At 47.7% G+C, this 20,481-nt stretch overlaps 1 protein-coding gene across 1 annotated transcript in view; it reads left to right on the forward strand.

Moving 5' to 3' along the window:
• Positions 1 to 907: 907 nt before the first annotated feature.
• Positions 908 to 20,481, forward strand: part of GFRA2 (GDNF family receptor alpha 2) — a 281,898-nt gene continuing 262,324 nt past the window's right edge. Inside the window, exon 1 of the mRNA XM_069213995.1 lies at positions 908 to 2,283. Within this exon, the coding sequence (XP_069070096.1) occupies positions 2,244 to 2,283 (40 nt within the window). The 5' untranslated portion in view covers positions 908 to 2,243. The remainder of the gene's footprint in view (positions 2,284 to 20,481) is intronic.

Consider the following 20,481-nt stretch of genomic DNA (forward strand, 5'->3'; position numbering starts at 1 on the left):
CTCGTGCACTCTCTTCTGTATTTTCCTTCTGCAGCCTCCTCTGTATCCTACTCTTTGGTGAGCCTGATATCCTCCTCTTGCACCCTCCTCTGCTTCCTCATCCTGCGCCTTCCAATGTGTCCTCCTCCTGCAGTCTTCTCTGTATCCTCGTGTAGCCTCCTCGGCATCCTCCCTGTATCCTCTTTCTGTTCCCTCCTCTGTATCCTCCTCGTGCCCCTTCGTTTGTATACTCCTCCTGCACCCTCCTCTTTATCCTTCTCTCGCACATTTCTCTTGGTATCCACTTCCAGTACCCTTCTTGGTATTTTGTACTCTCCACGATATCCTCCTCAGTAACCTCCTCGCGCCCCCTCCTTGCTATCCTCCTCTTGCACACTCTTCTCTGTATCCTCCTCCTGAACCCTCCTGTGTATCCTCCTCGTGACTCTCATCTGTATCTTCCTCTTAACCCCACCTCAGTAGCCTCCTTTCTATCCTCATCTTGTACACTCTCCTCTGTATCCTCCTCCTGTATCCTCTTCCACCCAGCTTAGTATCCTCGTAGGCTCCCTCTTTGGAATCCTTCACCTGCACTCTCCGTGGTACTCTCCACCAGGCGGCCACCTCACTTTCCAGAGGCCTCCCTCCTCCTCAGTAGCACTCACGATGGGGTGCCCTCAATGCGCTCCACTCTGTACCCCTTTACTGTGCCCTGATCCTTCCTGGTCGTAGGAGCTGTTTAAATCTCCGAGCAAAGGCACCTTCCTCCTCTCCTCACCACAAACTGTCTCGTCTCTTCTCTTCTCTTCCTTTGCTTCTCCGCCTTCACCATTATATCCTCCTCTTCTAGGTCTTGCGTGATCTTTCTGCACTCCTGTGCCCCTCTACTTCTTCCACTTCTGTGTCACCCTGAGTCCTGCATCACCTCTCTTTCCAGTACCCGTCTCACCCCTGCACCCTCCTTCTTTCCCCTCTCCTCTACATCCCTTTCTGTTCCTCCTTGCAGCCTTCCCATCCTTCGTTCCTCTCCTCCTTACGCCCACCATCTCCTTCCCCCTACACCCATCCCCTCTCGTCCCTGTACCCTCCTCCTCTCACCCCTGCACCCCTCCTACCCCCGCACCCCTCCCCTGCTCTGCTCTCCAGCCTCCCAGCTGCCTGGGCTGACCACTTTCACCGAGAGCTGCACGGAGCAAAAGCTGCAGTTCCGTCTCTTCCCAGTTCCCTTCAGCCCTCCCTCCTGTACTCTCCCTCCCCTCCACCCTCCCGCCTCACCGTCAGCTGGGACTCCACCCGGACCTAGGAGCGCTGAAGCCAGCTGCAGATGCCCCACGTGAGAGCAGCGGGGAGCATGACAAGGATCGCGGTGCACCCCAGGGCCCGGCACCCCCTGCACCCCTGACGTCTGCACCCTCTGCACCAAGCTCCCACGCCCCCATCACCTGTGTTCTGCTGTCAGGACCTTTCAGCATCGCACTCAGGGCACCCGGCTCCTGTCTGCCCAGGATGCATGTGACTGGGGTTTGCCAATGATTATTGCCCGGACCTCGGATTTTTATACCTTGTACAGATATTGGGGACCCGAGAGCATTTAGTCCCCCGCAAGGGGAACCCCTTGGATCCTGCACCATTAACTTCCCCAGGAGATCTGCGAATCTCCCACGCTGGTGAACATCTGAGCTCGACAAGCAGGAACGATGAACCAGACACTCTGAATTCTTGAGTGCTGCAGGTAACATCTAGATCCCGGGATTTGTGTATTCTGGAACCCAGGATCCGGAGAAACGTCTACCTAGTCCTCGGACTACAGCATCAACCATTCCCGAACAGGGCACCTAGGATCCGCGGACTGGCACCTAGGATCCGCGGAGGAACCGGGCACCTTATGGATCTCGAAACCCAAACATTCAACTGAAAGAGGAGCTGGGATTTTCGAACCCCGAACGCGAATCGCGATTTTTTTTTCTGCATCCTTACCTCTTGGCTGTACCACTTACCACCACACACTTCTGTAGCGATACAAGTTAAGCGTGCAATCCTTCATCACCCCTCGCTCCTCCGAAAGATGCTGAGGACCCGCTGTCGGATTTTGCAACAGTGGAAGAGCTAGGTGCATATTTTTGGTACACGGCTGAATTTTGGAGAAAGCTGCCGTGTTTTCGTTAGGGGAAAAAGACGAGGCAACGGAACCGCAACGTGATCGCTGGATTTGTGTGATCTGTATTTTTTTGGGGGATTTTTGTGGTGAACCAGTTGGATTTATCATGTTCTTCACACACGCCGTCTGCATCATCCTCTTTTTGGGTGAGTCTAGCCTCTCGGCGCTAGCACTAGCAGTTGTATATGTCTTCTAGAGGTTTGGGGGCATTTATCGTGTACGGAAAGAGGCAGATTCCGTGTCCTGCTCCAGTTTTCTGTGTTGGGGCAGCCTTTCTAACCGGGGCAGACACCCACGATCTTTAAATTGGGTTGGGGTACAAAGGACTAAGCTTGAGAGGTAGTTTCGTGTGTTTGTTAAAGTTGGGGAGGGAAACGGGGTGAAATTCGTCCTAGGGGAATGTGACATGGCTGTGCTTCCGTTTTCTTTGGTGGGGTGCCTGGAATGCTAATGTGTCTCCGGTGAGGGTGTAATTTTCTTCGACGGGCAGGTGGCAGCTATTTCCTTTACTTTGGGGGTGTTAGCTTTTTTGTCATGTTCTGCGTTTGGAGGGGGTGGCACAAGTGTCATGTGTCGCTAGTGGCCTCCTTTGGTGTGTGCCTTGGGGTTGGAGGGCCCTGAGGGGCAGGTGTCATGTCATGGGGGGCATGGGGTATTTCTCGTGGGGTAGATGCATTTTATTCAGTCTATTGGGTACGTGTGGACCTGGACACATATGAAGGGGTAAATGCCCTGACTGCAGTTTATTGAGGTGGTCGGTAGTGGGATATGTCTTTATTTTTTGTTAGGATGGGCATTTTTTGGGTGCTAGATGTCCTATCTTGTTGGTTTAGTCGGCATGGGCACTTTTACGAGGCGGCTAGTTGTGATGGTGGACACCGTGCGGATTTCTGGAGGGGCGGATATCTCGGCTTCAGTTTTTGAGGTGAAGGGCACAGGGGGCATTTCTCGAGGGGCAGCTGCGTTGTCTTCAGTTGATGAAACATACAGCACTGCAGGCAGCTGTCTACGAGCGGGTGCCCTCTGTTCTAGTTCAGGGGCACCGAGGTCATGCCAGTCAGGGACAGATCTGGCTTGCGCTTTAGATTCGAATGTGCACCAACCTCAAGAAGGAAATCTCCTGGTGCGAAACTGTCAAATGTGGAGAGGCAGATATTATGAATACATTAAAATTCGAACGTCAGTCTAACTCGTACGATAAAGACCCCCATCCCTCGCCTTCCCCCCACCCCACTACTCACCCCCCTACATGTATGCGATTATTTCCTCCTTCTCTAAGTAACTGAGCCCAGATCATACCTGTGGAACAATGTCTAATTATTACACCCCAACATACGCACACACGCACGCGCGTGCCACGGCAGGCTCACACACACACCTTTGCTGAAGGTGCCCATTTCCTCTCAGTTTCCCGCCCACAACCCCAGCCACCAGAGCGCCGGCTCTACCAGCTCCCGAGGTGAGGGAGCCACCAGCTCCCTACCCCGGGGATGTGTCCAGACTCTCAGTTCACGAACCCGCAAACACCTGACTTCCAAATGACAGCAAGGTTGCTCGGGCGAAGGAGCACCCCATGCATGCCCCTCTGAGCCCCCCTCCGCCCACCCCCACAGGTGCACGCAGTAAGTTTGTCTGTCTAGAAACGGTGCCCGTTATCCTCTGCTCTTAGAGAGTGTCCGGACCGCCAAGCTAAAGATGTGGGTTTTGGGGTGATATTAAGGGGTGAACCGCTGGCGCGGAGCACGTCGTTGACTGTCAAGGAATGGCTGTATTAGCAAGGAGGGGAGCCTCGCAGCGCTGGGGCACGATCCACACATCGAGAGGTGAGGCCCAGGCAGGCTTCCCATCCCTGCACCCGCTGTACAATCTCAGCCCGTGCTCACAGGTGCTCACCGAGCCACACCCCTGCTGCCCCACCCGAACCCCGCTTTCTCTCCGCCTCCACCTCTCCGCCTCTCGCTCGCTCCCCTCGTGACCCCCCTCCCTCTCTTGCTCGCTCCCCTCGTCACCCCCTCTCTTCATCTCTCCCTATTTCCCCGTCTCTGCCTTCTACCTCTCCATCTCACTCCACCAGTGACCCTCTCTCTCTTCCATCTCCCTTCTCTCCCTCTCTCTCTCTCTCTCTTCAACCTCCCCCTCTCTCTCCCTCACTCGTCCCCCCTCTCTCTTCCATCTCTCCCTCTCTCACTCGCTCCCCTTGTCACCCCCCCTCTTCATCTCTCCCCATTTCCCCGTCTCTCTGCCTTCCACCTCTCCCTCTCGCTCCCCAGGGACCCTCTCTCTTCCACCCTCCTCGCTCCCTTTCTCTCTCTCTCTTCCACATCTACTCGTGCCTCCTCTCTCTTTCTCTCTCTTCCACCTCTCTTACTTGCTCCCCCGTGACCCGTTCCGTCTCCCGCTCTCTCTCTTTCTCTACCCGTCTTTCTCTCTTCCACCTCTCCCTCTTCTCCCTCTTGAACACCCTCCCTCCCTCTTTCTGTCCATCTCCGCCCCTGTCTCTCTCCCACCTCCCCCTCCCTTGCTTTTCATCCCTGTACCTCTCTCTTTTCCACCTCTCCCTCCCTCCTTCTCTCTCGTGACCCTCCCTCTTTCTCTCCCTCCCTCCCTCCATATGTCCATCTCCGTCTCCATCTCTCTCTTCCACTCTCATCGTGACTCACGTTAGTCTGTATTTCTTTCTGTCCGTCTGCCTTCCTCTTTTTCTGCCTCCATCCACCACAATCCCTGTGTTTTTTTTGGTTATTTTTTTGCTGCGGCGGGCTTGGAGGCATGTATTCTCTATGTAATCGAAGATGCCTCCCTCCCCTGAATGGCCTCTTGAATTCCCTCATTAAGTGTCTTTCTACTTTGACCCCTTTCGAAAAGTACCCCTCTGTGGCCCCCTTGGCACCCCCCCCTTCGAACCCCCCACCTTCCCTTGAGTGCCCCTTCTTATTCCCTTTTCCCTCTAATGACCTCTCCCTTCAAACTGCACTCCTGTGCCTTGAATCCCAACCCTTAAACGAGAACAGACGTTTAGTTGAAAAGAGATGGACAAACCCATGACCCGTGTACGTGCCCTGTAAATAATGTGTTTTACCAGTAAACAGAAAAGCAAACCATATGAAAATACCCAGTGGGAAACCAGATTTTGCCAAGGCTAGAGGGCCAGGATGAGCTACTATGGTGTGCCATTTTTATTAAAGCGCCTGTGCCGTTCACATGACACTTCAAGGCGCTTCTGCTGAACTAGACTTGGGGAGTAAGGCAGGAGTAGGCAAAAGCGTTGGAGGGTTGACTGAGTTTATGAAGTGATCGTGGGGAAGAGAGCGCAATTTGTGAGGAAGACGCGGATTGAAGAAGGTTTTCATAACAGAGCGATCTAACATTTTGGAAAGAATGAGTTGTAATTTTCACCTTCGAGCTGATTTAAACACTGTACGTAGCAAGTTTGACACTGGCCTTTTTCGCAAGCAAGGAAATGGTCACTTTGACTGCTGTTGGGACAATAAAATACAATTATCAGGGTCCACTGGGCCCGTCGGGGCTCTGATTCCTGGGACCTCTGCACCAATGGCAGCTACGCACAATTAAATAGTCCCCCTGAGTAAAAAGAGGAGGACCCCTGACCTGGGAAAGATAAAGCGAGTAGAAAGCTGAGCGGGGCCAAGAAGGCGGCGATTGAGTGAGTGTGTGCGCTTGTTAGGTGGGGGAGGGGAGTCTGATGTTATTTCACCATTTGATTCACCACCCCAGCCATCTTGTTTTCGTCTCTAGTCTTCATTCTTAGGGCAAGCGCCCCAAAGCAGTCATCTGAATTATTCAGCACCATTTAGAAATCTTTGAACTATACCATACCGTGTCACACAATACCATTCCAAACCTTGACCTGCCTATTCACGCCTCCGTAATCACACCGTATCCTGCCACTCCAATCCCCTCCACACTGCCTTACCGTACCTTTGCCACCCCACACCACACCATACCACACCACACCATACCATACTACACCATACCACACCACACCATACCATACCACACCATACCACACCACACCATACCATACTACACCACACCATACCACACCACACCATACCATACGACACCATACCACACCACACCACACCATACCATACCACACCATACCACACCACACCATACCATACCATACCATACCATACCATACCATACCATACCACACCATACCACACCACACCACACCACACCATACCATACCATACCACACCATACCACACCACACCATACCACACCATACCACACCACACCATACCATACCATACCACACCACACCATACCACACCACACCATACCATACCACACCACACCACACCATACCATACCACACCATACCACACCACACCACACCATACCATACCACACCATACCATACCATACCACACCACACCATACCACACCACACCATACCATACCATACCACACCACACCGTACCGTAGCACATACCATGACAAACTCATCGTGCTGCGCTATGCCACACTCCATAACACCGCATCACTCCTCACCACCCCACTAACATTCACTCTAATTAACTCCACCCACCACACCCCAGTAGATGATACAGCACTCCTGACAATACCATGGCATAATTTACTATTTTAGTGTATTATACATAGATTATCTGCTAACCTGCTGGCACTGCTTATCTATCGTAGAATAACATACCATACCATATCGTACCACACCATACCAATCAGTACCATGCTATGACACTCCCCACTCATAACACTGCATCACTCCACACCACCCCACTAACATTCACTCTACTTAACTCCACCCGCCATGCCCCAGTGCATGATAAAGCACACCAGACAATACCATGCCACAATGTACAATTCTAGTGGATTGTGCACAAATTATCTACTAACCTATCAGGCCTGCGTACCTACCATACCATACCAGACCATACTGTACTATGGAATGACATGATTTCCTGCATCATACCACACCAAATACCACAAAACCATACCATGCTACACCACAAATCACACCACACTCCACCATTCCATCTCGTACCATGCCATTCATGAAATGCTAAACTATGTCTTATCATACAATAAGTTATCATACCGTGCCATGACATACTTTATCATACCACACGTCACCGTGCCATAAAAATATTACACAACTTAACAGCAGTGTTTGATGTTTAGTAGGTATTCACAACACAAGGCCTGTCTGTCACACTGAACGCATTTTCCTGTTTTCGTGGGACTCTCTGATATTTGAACCACCCGCCCCCGAGAAAAACCTGTTTTCCACGTTTTTCCTACTGAAAAATAGCTTTCATACGAGGCAGGCCAACGGAATATTAAACTACATCTCAAACAGTACATCTGGAGGTCTCACAAGGGACTGCTATTTCGAACGTGCCTTGCAGAAAGTATAAAATGCCCCGCCCAAGTACCACTAGCATGCATGTTAGTGGGAGACAGCTTTGAATCCAAGCAGGTCTGACTCAGCCTTTCATCGAAGAGCTATATAGATAGTCAGAAGGATAGATCGTGTCATTATTATAACCAAGCCTTTTCGGATTCAAGGTTTCATCGATGGACCTGCAGCTGCTTCTCCTGCCCACTTGGGGGCACTGTTGCCTCTGGCTGTGGCCATTTTACTGTACAGTAATTTTAATCTCCCCTGCACAGGAGAGAAATGTGCTGATTTTCCCTTTCGTCTTTTCATTTCGTCTGTTAAAAAAGAGAAGAATGCAGTTTTTTGATCAATAAGGTTTTTTAAATCGCTGTCCTCGCGCTATCTCCGTGGAGTCAGGAGGGCACGTCACACACCTCGCATGCCATCTTACACCAGCATTTTTGAAAGACACACAGCGTCCCGAAGCCTCCTCCCCTCTTCTGCAGGTCTGTGTTGGGCCCTTACACCTGACACTAAGAATACATTATGTTATTTTTATTTGTATCGTTAAGCTTGCTCCCTGGGCAGGGCTCCAAGAATTTTCCAAAATTATTTGAATTCTTGTTAACCTTTCCTATGAAATCACAGTGTTCTAAGTGCCGGGTTCTTTTCACAATTTTCAATTGACTGAGAAGTCGAGGAAACCATAATACGCGACTGACATTGAGAATAGAATATCACATTGTTGTCCTTTATATCTTGAAACATAAAGGTGTCAATAGCTAATAAAGGAATAAGAAGCATAACACAATTGTTTTTAAATTGTCATGCAATACCTGGAATTAAAACTAGGGGGTTGATTTCCCCCTATCTTACTCTCAGCATTTAGCACTAGTTTCTTAGTGCAAAATGTTCTCTCTTATCCAAAATGAAAGCAGGGACAGTGGATTAACAAAGGCCCCCACAGCCCCTGGCTCCAGGGGCCCTCCTCAGAACAGTACACTGGCCTGAGAGGTCCTATGTGAGTCTGGAAGGGGCTTCATGTACTGGCAGGGTGGGCCCCTCAAGTTTTGTTATGCCACTGAGCAGGCATGCATTTTGCACTAAGACATTAAAGCTAAATGCAACATAACACATACAGCAGCTAAATGTGCTCTCTCTTAGTAGGATTTCCCCCCCAAATTACTATTAATTATGCAAGCAGGTGTAATCACGTTATGTGTTATTCTGTGTCAAAGAGTAATGTGGAACTAGTGAAATTACTCCGGAGTAATTGAATTTTTGCTCCTACCTAATTAAAAAATGCACAGCTATCTGCAATATTATTAAAACAGTGCACTGAATTCCATGGGACCTCCTTGCAGATATCCACAAATTGAACTTGTTTGAATAACCAACCAAAGCATCTCTGAGCCTTGAGTAAAATTAGAAGAGGTCCTTTACACCCTTTTAAACAGCTTTTGACATTCTGGGAATTTATGACTTTTCAACTGTTTCCTCAGGGGTAAGAAGTGATTTCATAGGGCAAAGGTCATCTGAGAACTTGTGGTACAGTGGGGGGGATGGAGAAAATGAATGCATGAGAGCGCTATGGGCAATGGCGTTTTTAAAGGGAATTTGTTTCAAAGCTTAGTCGTCACCAATGCGAAATGGTGGCTTTAAACACAATGCACAGTGCTTGCTTCTGCTGGGGTATACCAGCTGACCGGATGTGCTGGGGGTGATGTGTGAGTGTGATCAGCCTCACAACTGCTTAGAATTGCTGGGAACAGAAAGGGAAGATTTTTTGAGAAACACAACCAAAACTGGATTACTGTGATTAGGCACAGCACTGACAGAGTATAAAATCTGTTCCATCCTTTAGCGTTTTTTTCAGTGGTTGGTGTCTGAACTGTAGCAACACAAGGAAATCTTCAGTCAGGCACTGGCATGTACGTCTGGTGCTAAGTCAAACACATATTTGGCTTATCACTTTTGCTTTTTGGATGCAATGTGTTGTTAGCAAACAACCAGATAATCCCGAGTAGTCTAGCTTGGTTGAGAAGACGTGAGATTTAGTAATGGTTTGAAATTGTTTTAGAGGAGCTGGGCTGGAATCCAAAGGCACATGTCAGAATTTTATCTGGATCACAAGTCTCCTTCACTGCAACGCGTGGCACCCCTCCCTTCGGAGCGTGATCAGGTGGGGCATAGTGGCCTGGTTTGCATGGTTTTCGCGATCATTCCCTAGTTCAGTGCCACAGATAGGGACATGTGTGGGAATGGCTCAGTTTTCTTGCTATTACTGGGGAAAAGTGTCTTGGGAGAGGCGTGCTCCTACATACACCAAGTAATCAATAGGCCACAAGTTGTGTTATTTAAGGAGGCAAAGGAATTTAGGCCTCTAGAAAGTTTAAGACGTGTCAGGGCAACTGTCAAGACTACTCTTTGTGCGGTGGCCAGGGCCGTCAACCTTTTAACTGGTTGTACCCTGCTGGATGTCTCTACTGAGATGCTCAGGCCTACAATATGGCAGTCCCCTCGCACAAGGACCAAGATCCAACTTCCTGGGTCAGAAATAACTAAAGAAAGCTGGTGTGATGTAGTTCAGGGTTGACACTCTTACTTTAGACCAGAAAGAAGAAGGCATAGGAGGCCAACAACTGCTCATAGCTCAATCATTTTTACACAGCAAATTGAATTTTCTGGAGGCGAAAAGCCATGGATGACACAGTCTCTAAATTGGTCACTCCGTAGGCAGCTCAACAAGCCTTCTGCCACCACCAGATAGTAAGAAATCTAATACTGCATTACCACCGCTGGACGAGAGGAGTCTTCTCTCCACAGCAGTTCTGCGAACAGGCAAGACCATACCCAAACTCTCAGCAGAGACTGTTGGACTCCTTCATAGGAACAACGTTTTTGTTTCTTATTTGCATCAAAAGTCTTGCATGAGACTTTCAAGCCCATCATACCTAGCAAAATGTTCATGCCTGAAACAAACTAACGCAGAGGCAGAATTAAGGATGGGAAACTCCTTTGTGAATCCCAAGAACTTTCTATGGAAACATTCTGAATTCACCCATAAAGGTAGACATTATCAGAGAAAAAATACACCTTCTTGGAATGATTATTTGGGGTTGCTCTTTGTTCACAGAAAGGGCCATTGATCGAACAGGTTTGAAGTGGTTGGAAGGTCTCTGCGAATCTACGCACAATAGGAGTCGCCACATGCTAGTCATACTGGTAGGGGAAACGTGTTCACAGATTTTAACACACGCTGCAGCCAATGATTGATCTCTTTCTAAGACGCTGTTTGGAAAAAAATGTGGAACAAAATTGTGCACCTTGACACACATTTGCAAATGTATTTTCATATCTACAAAAAAATCCCTGGAGTCTAAAAACACTTCGAAAAAGGACTTACAAAAGATGGCTGGAGCAACTGATACCATACTTATCACTATAGTGCATTTGCTTAGTTAAAAAAAAAAAAGTGATGAATGGGTGCACGAGTATGAGGGGCTAGCCACCATGGAACCTCTGCTAGGTAATCACCTTGCTCATAAACTCTATACTAAATATGTTACTCAGCACTCCAAAGTAAGTCACTAAAGCAATACAAATCCAACGATAATATGAAACAACTGTTCATGTTTCAAAAGAATACAGTCGAAAAGTCCTATATGTAGGTATTGTTCAGTTCTTTATTTCTCATCTTCTCCAAAAATTGTTTGGATTGTAGACATAGGCAATGAGTACCCCGCACCCAAGAGATTTCCTCAGGCCTCCTTCCACACATATTTTTGGGAAAAAAAAAGAAAAAGACTATACCTGATTACTAAGTTACCTCATTGAAGGACCAAAGGCATTGCTTTGACACCACAAAATGTGATTGGCAGGAGCCCTGAAGAAGTCTCCCGGGGAATGAAATGCATTGGCTATGCCTACAATCAAATCATTTTTAAGAGAAAATCAGAAATAAAGAATTATATATGCTACATAAAAAGGCAATTTGAATTATTGGGGCCACTTGAGTTAAATACAGTAAAATATCTGGTGGTAATAGGATTATAAAGGGATGCCTTACATACGTACAGATGTTTAAATAAGCATTCCACTTCGACCTGCTGTGAACAGAGAACGTATAAATTAAGCACTATTTTCTATGATGACTGTCCACATGTTGCCTGTTAAGCAGTCTACCACAAACTGTGCCTCAGTTACTGAGCACAACGTGCTTTGCATACATTGTCTGATCACAGACAATTCTTTGATTGTACGATTGTAGCTTCCTATCATTAGTAAGCAAGGGAGACTCGCTTAAAAAAATATATATATATTCAGCACAAGTACAGGGCCCTGAAAAAGCACGGGCCTTGGAGAAAATGCACCCTCAGCACCTCTTCTGAAAGCCATACCAGTTTTTTTGTTTTCTGTTTCTCATTGCTCCTCCCACCCATTTACTGTTCCCCCACTTTCGCTTTCTGTTTGCCTCATGTCCTGGTCCCCAAGCACCTGGAGGGATGATTACCAGTGGCCTCCGTAGAAAGAAAATCTATGCTTTCAATAGTGTCTAATTCTGCTCTACAGCTCCTCTAGCGGATGGTTCTGGCGGCTGGAGACAGATGTACCCTCAGGGTGGATATGAAGAGGCTCCTTACTATCCCAGTAGTGGACCACTGGTTATCAGTATATCACACTGGACAGCACGGGATTCTCGTCAGTGGTAAACAACGCAGAAGCGGTACCAAGAGAGCTGAAATTAAACAAGTAGAACATTTGTAAAATGGCCCTCTCCATAATGCAGTTTGAGTCTTGGTTGTTGCTACTTCACCACAGCCTGTCAGACTTCCCAAGTGAATTTCCTAATCCAGAATGAACTGTTGCTGATAATCTTAATCTCCAGCAGTAGCTTCAGGCAAATGGTGATAAAGCTCCAGGGAGAGCAACAGAAAGCTGGGTCAAGAACGAGTGAGGGCAGTCAGAGGGAACCCTCTAAGGGCCGCTTTACCGGATGTGGAGTATGTAAATCAACATAAGCAGCGGCTGCCGCTGCAAATCTCAAGAGGGGGTGGGTGGGACAATGGGGATGGGGGAAATAAATAATTTTGAAAAAAAAGTTACCCATTCCCGATGCTGCTACCTCGCTCCTCTTCTCTTCTCTTCTGGTGTCCCAGCATTTCCTCAGACACCAGCACAGGCTGCTGGGCAATCCTGACACTGCACTCATGCTAAATCTAGAAGGAGGGCAGCACCAGGATTGGTCTGGGCGGCTTAGTCTGCCACACAGACAGTGCACGGGAACCTGTGGCCCAGCTCCGCCCCGCCCCCTCACTGCACATGCTCCTGGCTGAGCCAGCAGCTGTAAAATAAAACAATAATGTAATATTGTTTTATTTTACAGCTGCTAGCTCTTAGCCATAGGGTGGACACTCCTCCGCTATTGCGGGGGAGCCGCCCCTGAAAGAAAGAGGAGTGACAGGAGTAATTCAAGCAGGGAGGTACAAGAACCCATGGCACTCAGCCTTTGGAGGAAGGAGAGTAAGGCATGAATTAGAATAAAGTCAGTGCAAAGTCCTTAAACAGTCAAGGCAGGAAAGCAGAAGCTTGTCTAGACAAACAGGAACAGTCTAGCAGGGCATGTCTCATACTGAGGAAGTTTCTAAGACACTGCATTTCTATGGGTTTGCCTAGTTTAGGCCTTTCTCTGATGGCTAATTAGTGTCAGATGCACTGGCGTGGTGCCTGAGCTTGGCCCCCTCCAGAGTGACTTGCAGTATAAATGCAGAGCTTTATTGCTAGAGGCTTCCTACTCCCTGCATGGTCATTGTGCTTCCTAGAGCCCCTTGATCTGTTGACTGCCACCCCTACAACATCCGTAGTCTGCATGGTGTAGTCCAGTATAGGTAAGTGGGCACATGCTTCCTGCAGTAGTTTGGGGTGTGTAGTGGAAGGATGAGTGCAATGGCGAAAAAGTCCTAACAGCAGGACATTCTTCCAGTGCTGGCAGTCAATGGAATTCCTTTGGTTTCATCTTCTGTTTTTCGAAATGGATTTTCAAGGTTGTTACTTCTGCTATGTGAATTACGCTTGCGCGGTCGCCTTCATGAAATCTGTACTTATAGGACACCCTTGCGTACAAAATTCTGACCTGGTACATGTTCAGCATTTTGGGCTATTTCTAGGACAATTTCTACTCAAACGGTTCCCTGCATGCAAAAATTATGCAAAACCATACGTAAAGCGAAAAATATGCAAAACATGTGAAACCCAATATTCAAGATTTACATGAGAATACGTTTGTGCAGAAAATATTCCTCTGTCTAATGCAAGGGGATAGCCATCATGGCAAACATGTCACTGGTGGAAACGGTGTCAGAGGGAATGCAATTTTTAGTTTATCTATTTTTACGACAAATCTATCCTGTGTCCTTCTGTTTGGTTAACAGTAAATCATGGAAGTCCTGGATAGAAAAAGTACAGAAAAGTTCCCACATACTTGGAACATGTTCTCAGCATGGGAAAGACATTAATTTAGGCCTAGGAGGAGTTTGCGGAGTTACGCTAAATGGAACTCCTCGAAGTAACCAAAAAACTCTTCCGCACTGCACCGAATTCCGCAAGTGGCAGAACGTGATAGGTCACACAGTTTTCGCTTTTGCCCTGGGTGTTTGTCCCACCTTGAAAAATCAGCGTAAACGTAACTACGCATAGCACAAGAGGGTGCTCTTTCTTTTCTGCGACTCAAGTAGCTTTTCTACTCCAGCGACAGCTTTCTCAAGGCGAGCGGAAGGTTTCTCAACGCAAGTGATAGAGATCATCCACGTTGAGCAATCTTGCTGGGAGGTGGTCTGGAGTAAGATTTTCCTCACTTTCGCTCGCCAACTTAACATCGGCGAGCACAAACAAGGAAAAAAACTCTGCTCCACTATGCTATGCTGAGTTTTTCCAGACTCCGCACTCTAAATGGAGCGCAGAGTGGGAAAAAACTCTGCAAACTCAAACCCACCCCTACATTAATTATACTGCATGCAAACATTGGCCCCCTGATTTTGGGGAGGTGGGTCTAACTTCAGAAGTAACATATTACAACAGGTCCACCATGACAGCATAGCATGGTGGGCCTGCTGCTCCACTTTTCCTCTGAATTGTTCCTGCCAAAGATATGGAAGCCATTTTAGGGAAAATGTGCACCCATAAAGTCGGCAGCTTTAATTTTAAGAGGGCAACTGCACTTGATGTGCCAGAGGCACTGCTCACTGTGCCAGCCTTTTGACATGAGGCCCTGGGCGCTAAAAACAACCCTCAAAGTCTATGTTACACTTCCTTTAGAGAGGTAGATGCGCAGATATATCTGCACACAGGAAGTCCTCGGATGAACCTTACTTGGTGGGAGAAAGACCTGACACAGTATGAGATTGGATGGGTGCCAAGATGGTGATGACCCTGCTGGGGCTACTTCATATAACTGTTAAATTATGTTGTGCCCTAAATTCATTTGTTTCTCATATTTGCCATTTCTTACAAAATAAAGAACAGATTGTCATTGGAGATGCAAATCTCAGTTTCAGCTCCCATATGGGTCTTTTGATGCTGGATGCAGTTGGCATGCTACCTTACACTTGGGGAGCCCTTTCAGCTTTCAAATACGCAATCCATCATTGGTGCCACTCACTAAGAAGGGACTGTGAGTTCTTCACCAAAAAAGCACAGTGTTATTGGTCTTTCGTGATGCAGTGAAAGCATTAGCTTGGTTGTTTATTCTTTTTTCATTCGTCTTTTGCATTATACTGTGCATGGATCGGGCCACGGGGGGTGATTGCACTACTTCAATACACTAGTGATGTATTGCATCCGAAAATTATATCTCTTTGTAAACATTTCTCTCTCCGCCCTTCTATATTATTGTTCTCGCTTCTCTATGTAGGTTTAAAAGTCTCGACTCACCTCTATTTCACACACACGCATACAGTCTCTCTCCGTACATATGTAATTCTATTCTTATCTCTTTGTGTGCCAATTTCCATCTCTGCTTATCTCTTTTCATGCCCCGTATCTCTCCCTGTCACCTTCTCCGTATCTCTCGCTCTGGCGTATTTCTCTCTGCTACATCTCTCACACGTCCTCTCTCCGCCCATCATCACCTCTGCCTGCCCTAAACCTGCTCTTTCTCTATTCCTAGGCTCTCGTTTCTTTCTGAGCTGTCCTCAATTATCCCTGCGATCTCTCTCTCGCTCTGTCTCGTTCTCTGTCTTTCGAAATACGCCAACCACTGCTCACTTGTCAGCCTCTCTTCGGTATCTGCTTCCGCCAGCTGTAATGTTCTATAGCACTGTCTCGCGCCTCTTACCGCGTGCACCCTAACAGTAGGCTCGCGCCTCATCTTCAGTCTCTTATTGCCTCGCTTTTCCCGCGCAGACACGGGTGTGCCTCCCGCCCCCTGCTTCAAGGCAGCTTCAGAATCGTTGGTGGCTGCTCAGTGGCAGCTTACCGCGAACCACCGGAGTGATTTTGGAGCCGGGGAAGGAAGTGCCTCTTAGAGGACGGACTATTTCCTCCTCCTTCAACGGGGTGACAAATCCGAGAGAGAGGTACCATGGGCCTACTATCGTGGAGTTTTCTTTCTTGCCTGGATGTGCAGGGTGGTTGTGCAGACTGCGTGGGGTCTAGTAGAGGTGGGCAAGCCATGCAAGGCTTCGGCCCAAATGTCTTGTCTGGCTCGGCTCTTATCCCATGATGGCCAGAGAGCCAAAATAGAGCCGGACGGGCAGCCGTAAGCATCGCCCTTTCCCTTCTCAATGGAGTTTGTGTTTGTAAACTATTCCTTTCAATGAATGTCACTCGGTGCTTTCTTCTAATCTCGTTTATTACGCTGATGATGACGAAATCACATTTTTTAAATGTTAATACGTTTTGCAAAACCTTTGTCCTGACGTTTGTTGTTGGGTTTAAGTGCCAAAATGTCAATGTTTCAGCTCATACCCTGGACCTTATTACTAGGGCTGAACTCTCGCTCGGCTCTGTCTGTGAACTGACAAAAGGGAAGGGACTCCAAAACTCTTCAAAACCCCACGCCTGACCAGAATAGTATGTTTAGCATCATGTATTTGATTGGATTTTTAAAACAGTAACAGGATTTAACTGTAATGTTTAAATAAGTGTAGACATGTTTAAACATTGCCAATGTAATGGAATAATGGGAACAATTCGGAGGGGGGGGTCCCAGTGATTTCTTTTTCCACTGGGGGGGGGGTGCAGCATTAACACGTTTGAAGACTACTGTACTGGTCTAGAGCGATTTCAGCGCTCACCACAGTCAACAGTGTAACTTAGGAGGCTCCACCATTCTGAGGGCCCCTCTTCAGCCCAAGAAAAATGTATGTCTGTGAAATATAGGGAGAGTCGGGGGGCCCTGATAACATTCTGTCGGGACAGAGGGGCATTTTGCATTGCGCCTCTGACCTCAGGAACACCTGCCCCCCAGATTGCGGCAGATGCAGCCCTCGCTTGAAAAGCAGCTAGTCTCCAGAGTTGTTTCACTTCAAGACCAGTCATTCCCTGGAGTCAGTCACTTCTGGAGCGGCCTCTTGTCACTGAGATGGTCACAGCACAAACCGCAGTAGCGTCACTCTCCGGAGTGCTGTGCATTAATAAGTCACTTCAAGAGCAGTGGCTGAGCAGGACATTTGGCACTCCCTTCAGAGGCACAGGCCCCTCCGTAATCCTGTGCATTCAGCACTCCCTTCAGGACCAGCTCTCTCGCCAGTCAGCACTTACTCAAGGATCAACCGCTCTCCGGAGTGCTGAACATTCAGCACTCAGTTCAAGAGCAGTCACTCTCCGGAGTGTTATCACTTCATGTACAGCCACTCTTCGGAGACTACTCGCTTCAGGGGCAGCCACTCTTCTGAGATCCACCGTCTGCTCTCACTTCAGGAGCATCACTCTCCTGAGTGCTAAGGAGTCATTCACTTCGGGAGTAGCCAAGGTGATGATCAGTCAGCGCTCACTTCAGGGCCCCCTCGGGAATGCTGTCCATTTAAGAATCACGCCAGGAACCCCTGCTATCCGCAATGGTGCTGATCTAGTAATGGCGTCGGGATCAGCCTCTCTCCAGAGTGATGACCGTGCACCACTCACTTCAATTGCATCCGCGCTCCAGACAACTGAGCATTCAGCACTCAGTTCCTAAGCAGCTGTTGTGTAGAGTTTATGTTTTTTAGTTTTACATCCGCTGGCGCTTATTTCAAGAGCCCCTGCTCTCCGGTATGCTGTGAATGTAGCACTCCACTTCAGGAGTGTTCGCTCTCCAGAGTGCTGGGCAGTCAGCCCTTAGTTCAGGAGTGGCTGCTCCGTCCAGCACTCCTTACGGGAGCAGCCGCTCTCCGAGGTGCTGGGCAGTCAGCCCTTAGTTCAGGAGTGGCTGCTCCGTCCAGCACTCCTTACGGGAGCAGCCGCTCTCCGAGGTGCTGGGCAGTCAGCCCTTAGTTCAGGAGTGGCTGCTCCGTCCAGCACTCCTTACGCGAGCAGCCGCTCTCCGAGGTGCTGAACACGAGCAGACACTTAACCCCCTCAAGGAGCAGCCCCCGTCTTTCAGAAGCACCGAGCGCCTTCACTGCAGGGACGAGCTGCGCAGCCATACTGGCTTTACTTTGTCACCACATCGAGAAAAGACTGGTTGAAGGAAAATATTCACGAGTCACAAAACGAATTTCATGTAAAGAACACACATGAGAAAACAACCCCCCTTGACTGATTTGAAATAATAGCTAGTTTTACTGGTTGTCGCATACTGCTCAGAACTTTCTCTCCCGAGTTTTGAGTGTGGAACGGATTATGACTTTGCTAATCAACAGATTTTTTATTAAAACCTCATTTTGAGTGTATTTTATAAAAATAATAATTTTACTCTGGATAGAAGAACCCAAGGTCACCAATTGGCTGGATCTGAACAATGCTGCAGTTGTTTTTGTTACACGAACGCGACCAAGAGCCTTAATGACAGATACAGACTATTAAATCTACTTTAGCCCTGGGTGAGCAAGTCAAAGCCCACAGTCATAGATGCTGAGACAAGGAGGAGATTACATATCTGACCCCTCTTCCGAGGCCTGCAGCTGTGGCCTCTGAGCCACATCTCCGACCCTCCCAGAGCAGACCTTTTCCAAAGAGTGAATATTTGCTAACCTTAGTGCAAAGAAGGAACGCAGACAATACAGTTGCTTGCTGCCTTTACTGATATTTCTAACCACGATGGAGTAGCTCGCAGTTAGATGCCAGCGCCTAGACAACATCTCTAGGGAACCTCTTCCACCGTGTAACTGTTTAAAATGTAAAAGGAAATGTGACTCATCCCTTCCACCCTCTGTGCTTTGTTGTGAAGGATGAGCGTGACGTTTCTCAGCATTTTGTTAAATCTTTACAAAGGTTTTATGGAGGAAACTCTTGTCAATTTCACACACCTCTAATCAGGATTGCGTTTTACGTTTAATATGTCCTGTCTTATATTTACAATCAACGTCAGATTTGCGCTCCAGTACAAAGAAAAATCAGCTCACTACAGTCTGAGAATAATGTGTTTATGATTAAGTTAAACAGCCACGGCGTAAACACTGCACATATGACATCCCCGCTCCTGTTTCTTCGAGAATAGTGACTGCCATCCACGCGTGCCATTTGTTTGCAAACGATTTTCTCTGAATAGGTTAAACAGTGTGCTCTTCATTGGACTGATTTCTTGTCCAGCATTCAAAAGGAAGAAAAGGTTCCCCTGGCTTCTGGCAGAATTTGTCTCTCATGTACTATTTTTACTACTCAAGACCTGATAATGAACATAGGCTTGGAAGTGCCAGTCCTGAGTTGAATTACATTCCCAGTGTATGTAAGTGTCCCGAACACCACTGCTCGAAGTGTGACAGGGTGTGGTGCATAGTCTCACAATCGTTTGAACATACCAGACTCTGGGGCTAGTTATCTTGCCCACTGCTTCCATGCTTTGCAGTGGAGCCAAGACCTCCCCACAAGTGCCTCTCAGGCCCCTAGCCTGCGCTGGCGGTGGAGGGGTGCACCACCCTATAAAGTAGAGTAGCGTCTCTATCAACAGGAGTGGGACCAATGCCTGGGCGACCATGTGATGGTATTGCCATAGCAACACAGAGGGATGATATCTTCTTACCAAACCCCCCTGAGTGACTGAGCGGCAGAAGTTAGAACCTTGATCTCTGCTTTTCCCAACAAAGCCCAATCTTAGATTGTAGTTTATACAGCACCTTCTGGATTTCCAACAAATTGCAGAGAAGGGAGTAGTATAGCCAATGCTCAAGATATATTATTAGTCACAGGCCTTCCTAATAATATGCCTTTTGTTGCATATTATTAATGTGCCAGAAGAGCACATTCAAAAATCGTTTGGAAATATGAAGGGTTGCAAGTTCCTTTTGGAATACCACGCTTTGCGGGGGCACTTGAAATGCATGTGAAATATGTAGCAAGGCCCTACGAGCGAACATCAATCTGCACGTCACTTTCCTTCAGCATTTCATTTTTGTTCACTACCTCCTGAGAGGGTGCTGCTGCACCTTGTACATCTCCTAAGCCATCTATGTTCAACGGAGCCTCCAAAGGTACTAGCTCCTCTTGTGCCACAACTATTCCCCACTAGGGAGCTACAAGACCCCAGCTGAAGCAGTACATTTGCTACATATCTATTGGAGACTCTAGAGAAGCAGTGACCTTATTCCTAAAATATTCAAATTCACATCCCCCGTTGCACTTCTTCCAATATGGCAAACATGGATGTTCACTCACACTGTGTGGCATCCACCATCTTATCTCAGGAGATAATGAGACCTGATTAGGAACTATGCAGAACACATACCATCATTGATTGAGGCTATCCATGTTCCAAATCATGGTGTGAATATCCACTTTTCAGTGTAATGCTTTTGGAAGAGAAATAATGCAAATACTGAAAATAAATAAAAATCCTGCCTTT

This window comes from Pleurodeles waltl, chromosome 11 (assembly GCF_031143425.1).
Source record: "Pleurodeles waltl isolate 20211129_DDA chromosome 11, aPleWal1.hap1.20221129, whole genome shotgun sequence".
Taxonomy (NCBI): domain Eukaryota; kingdom Metazoa; phylum Chordata; class Amphibia; order Caudata; family Salamandridae; genus Pleurodeles; species Pleurodeles waltl.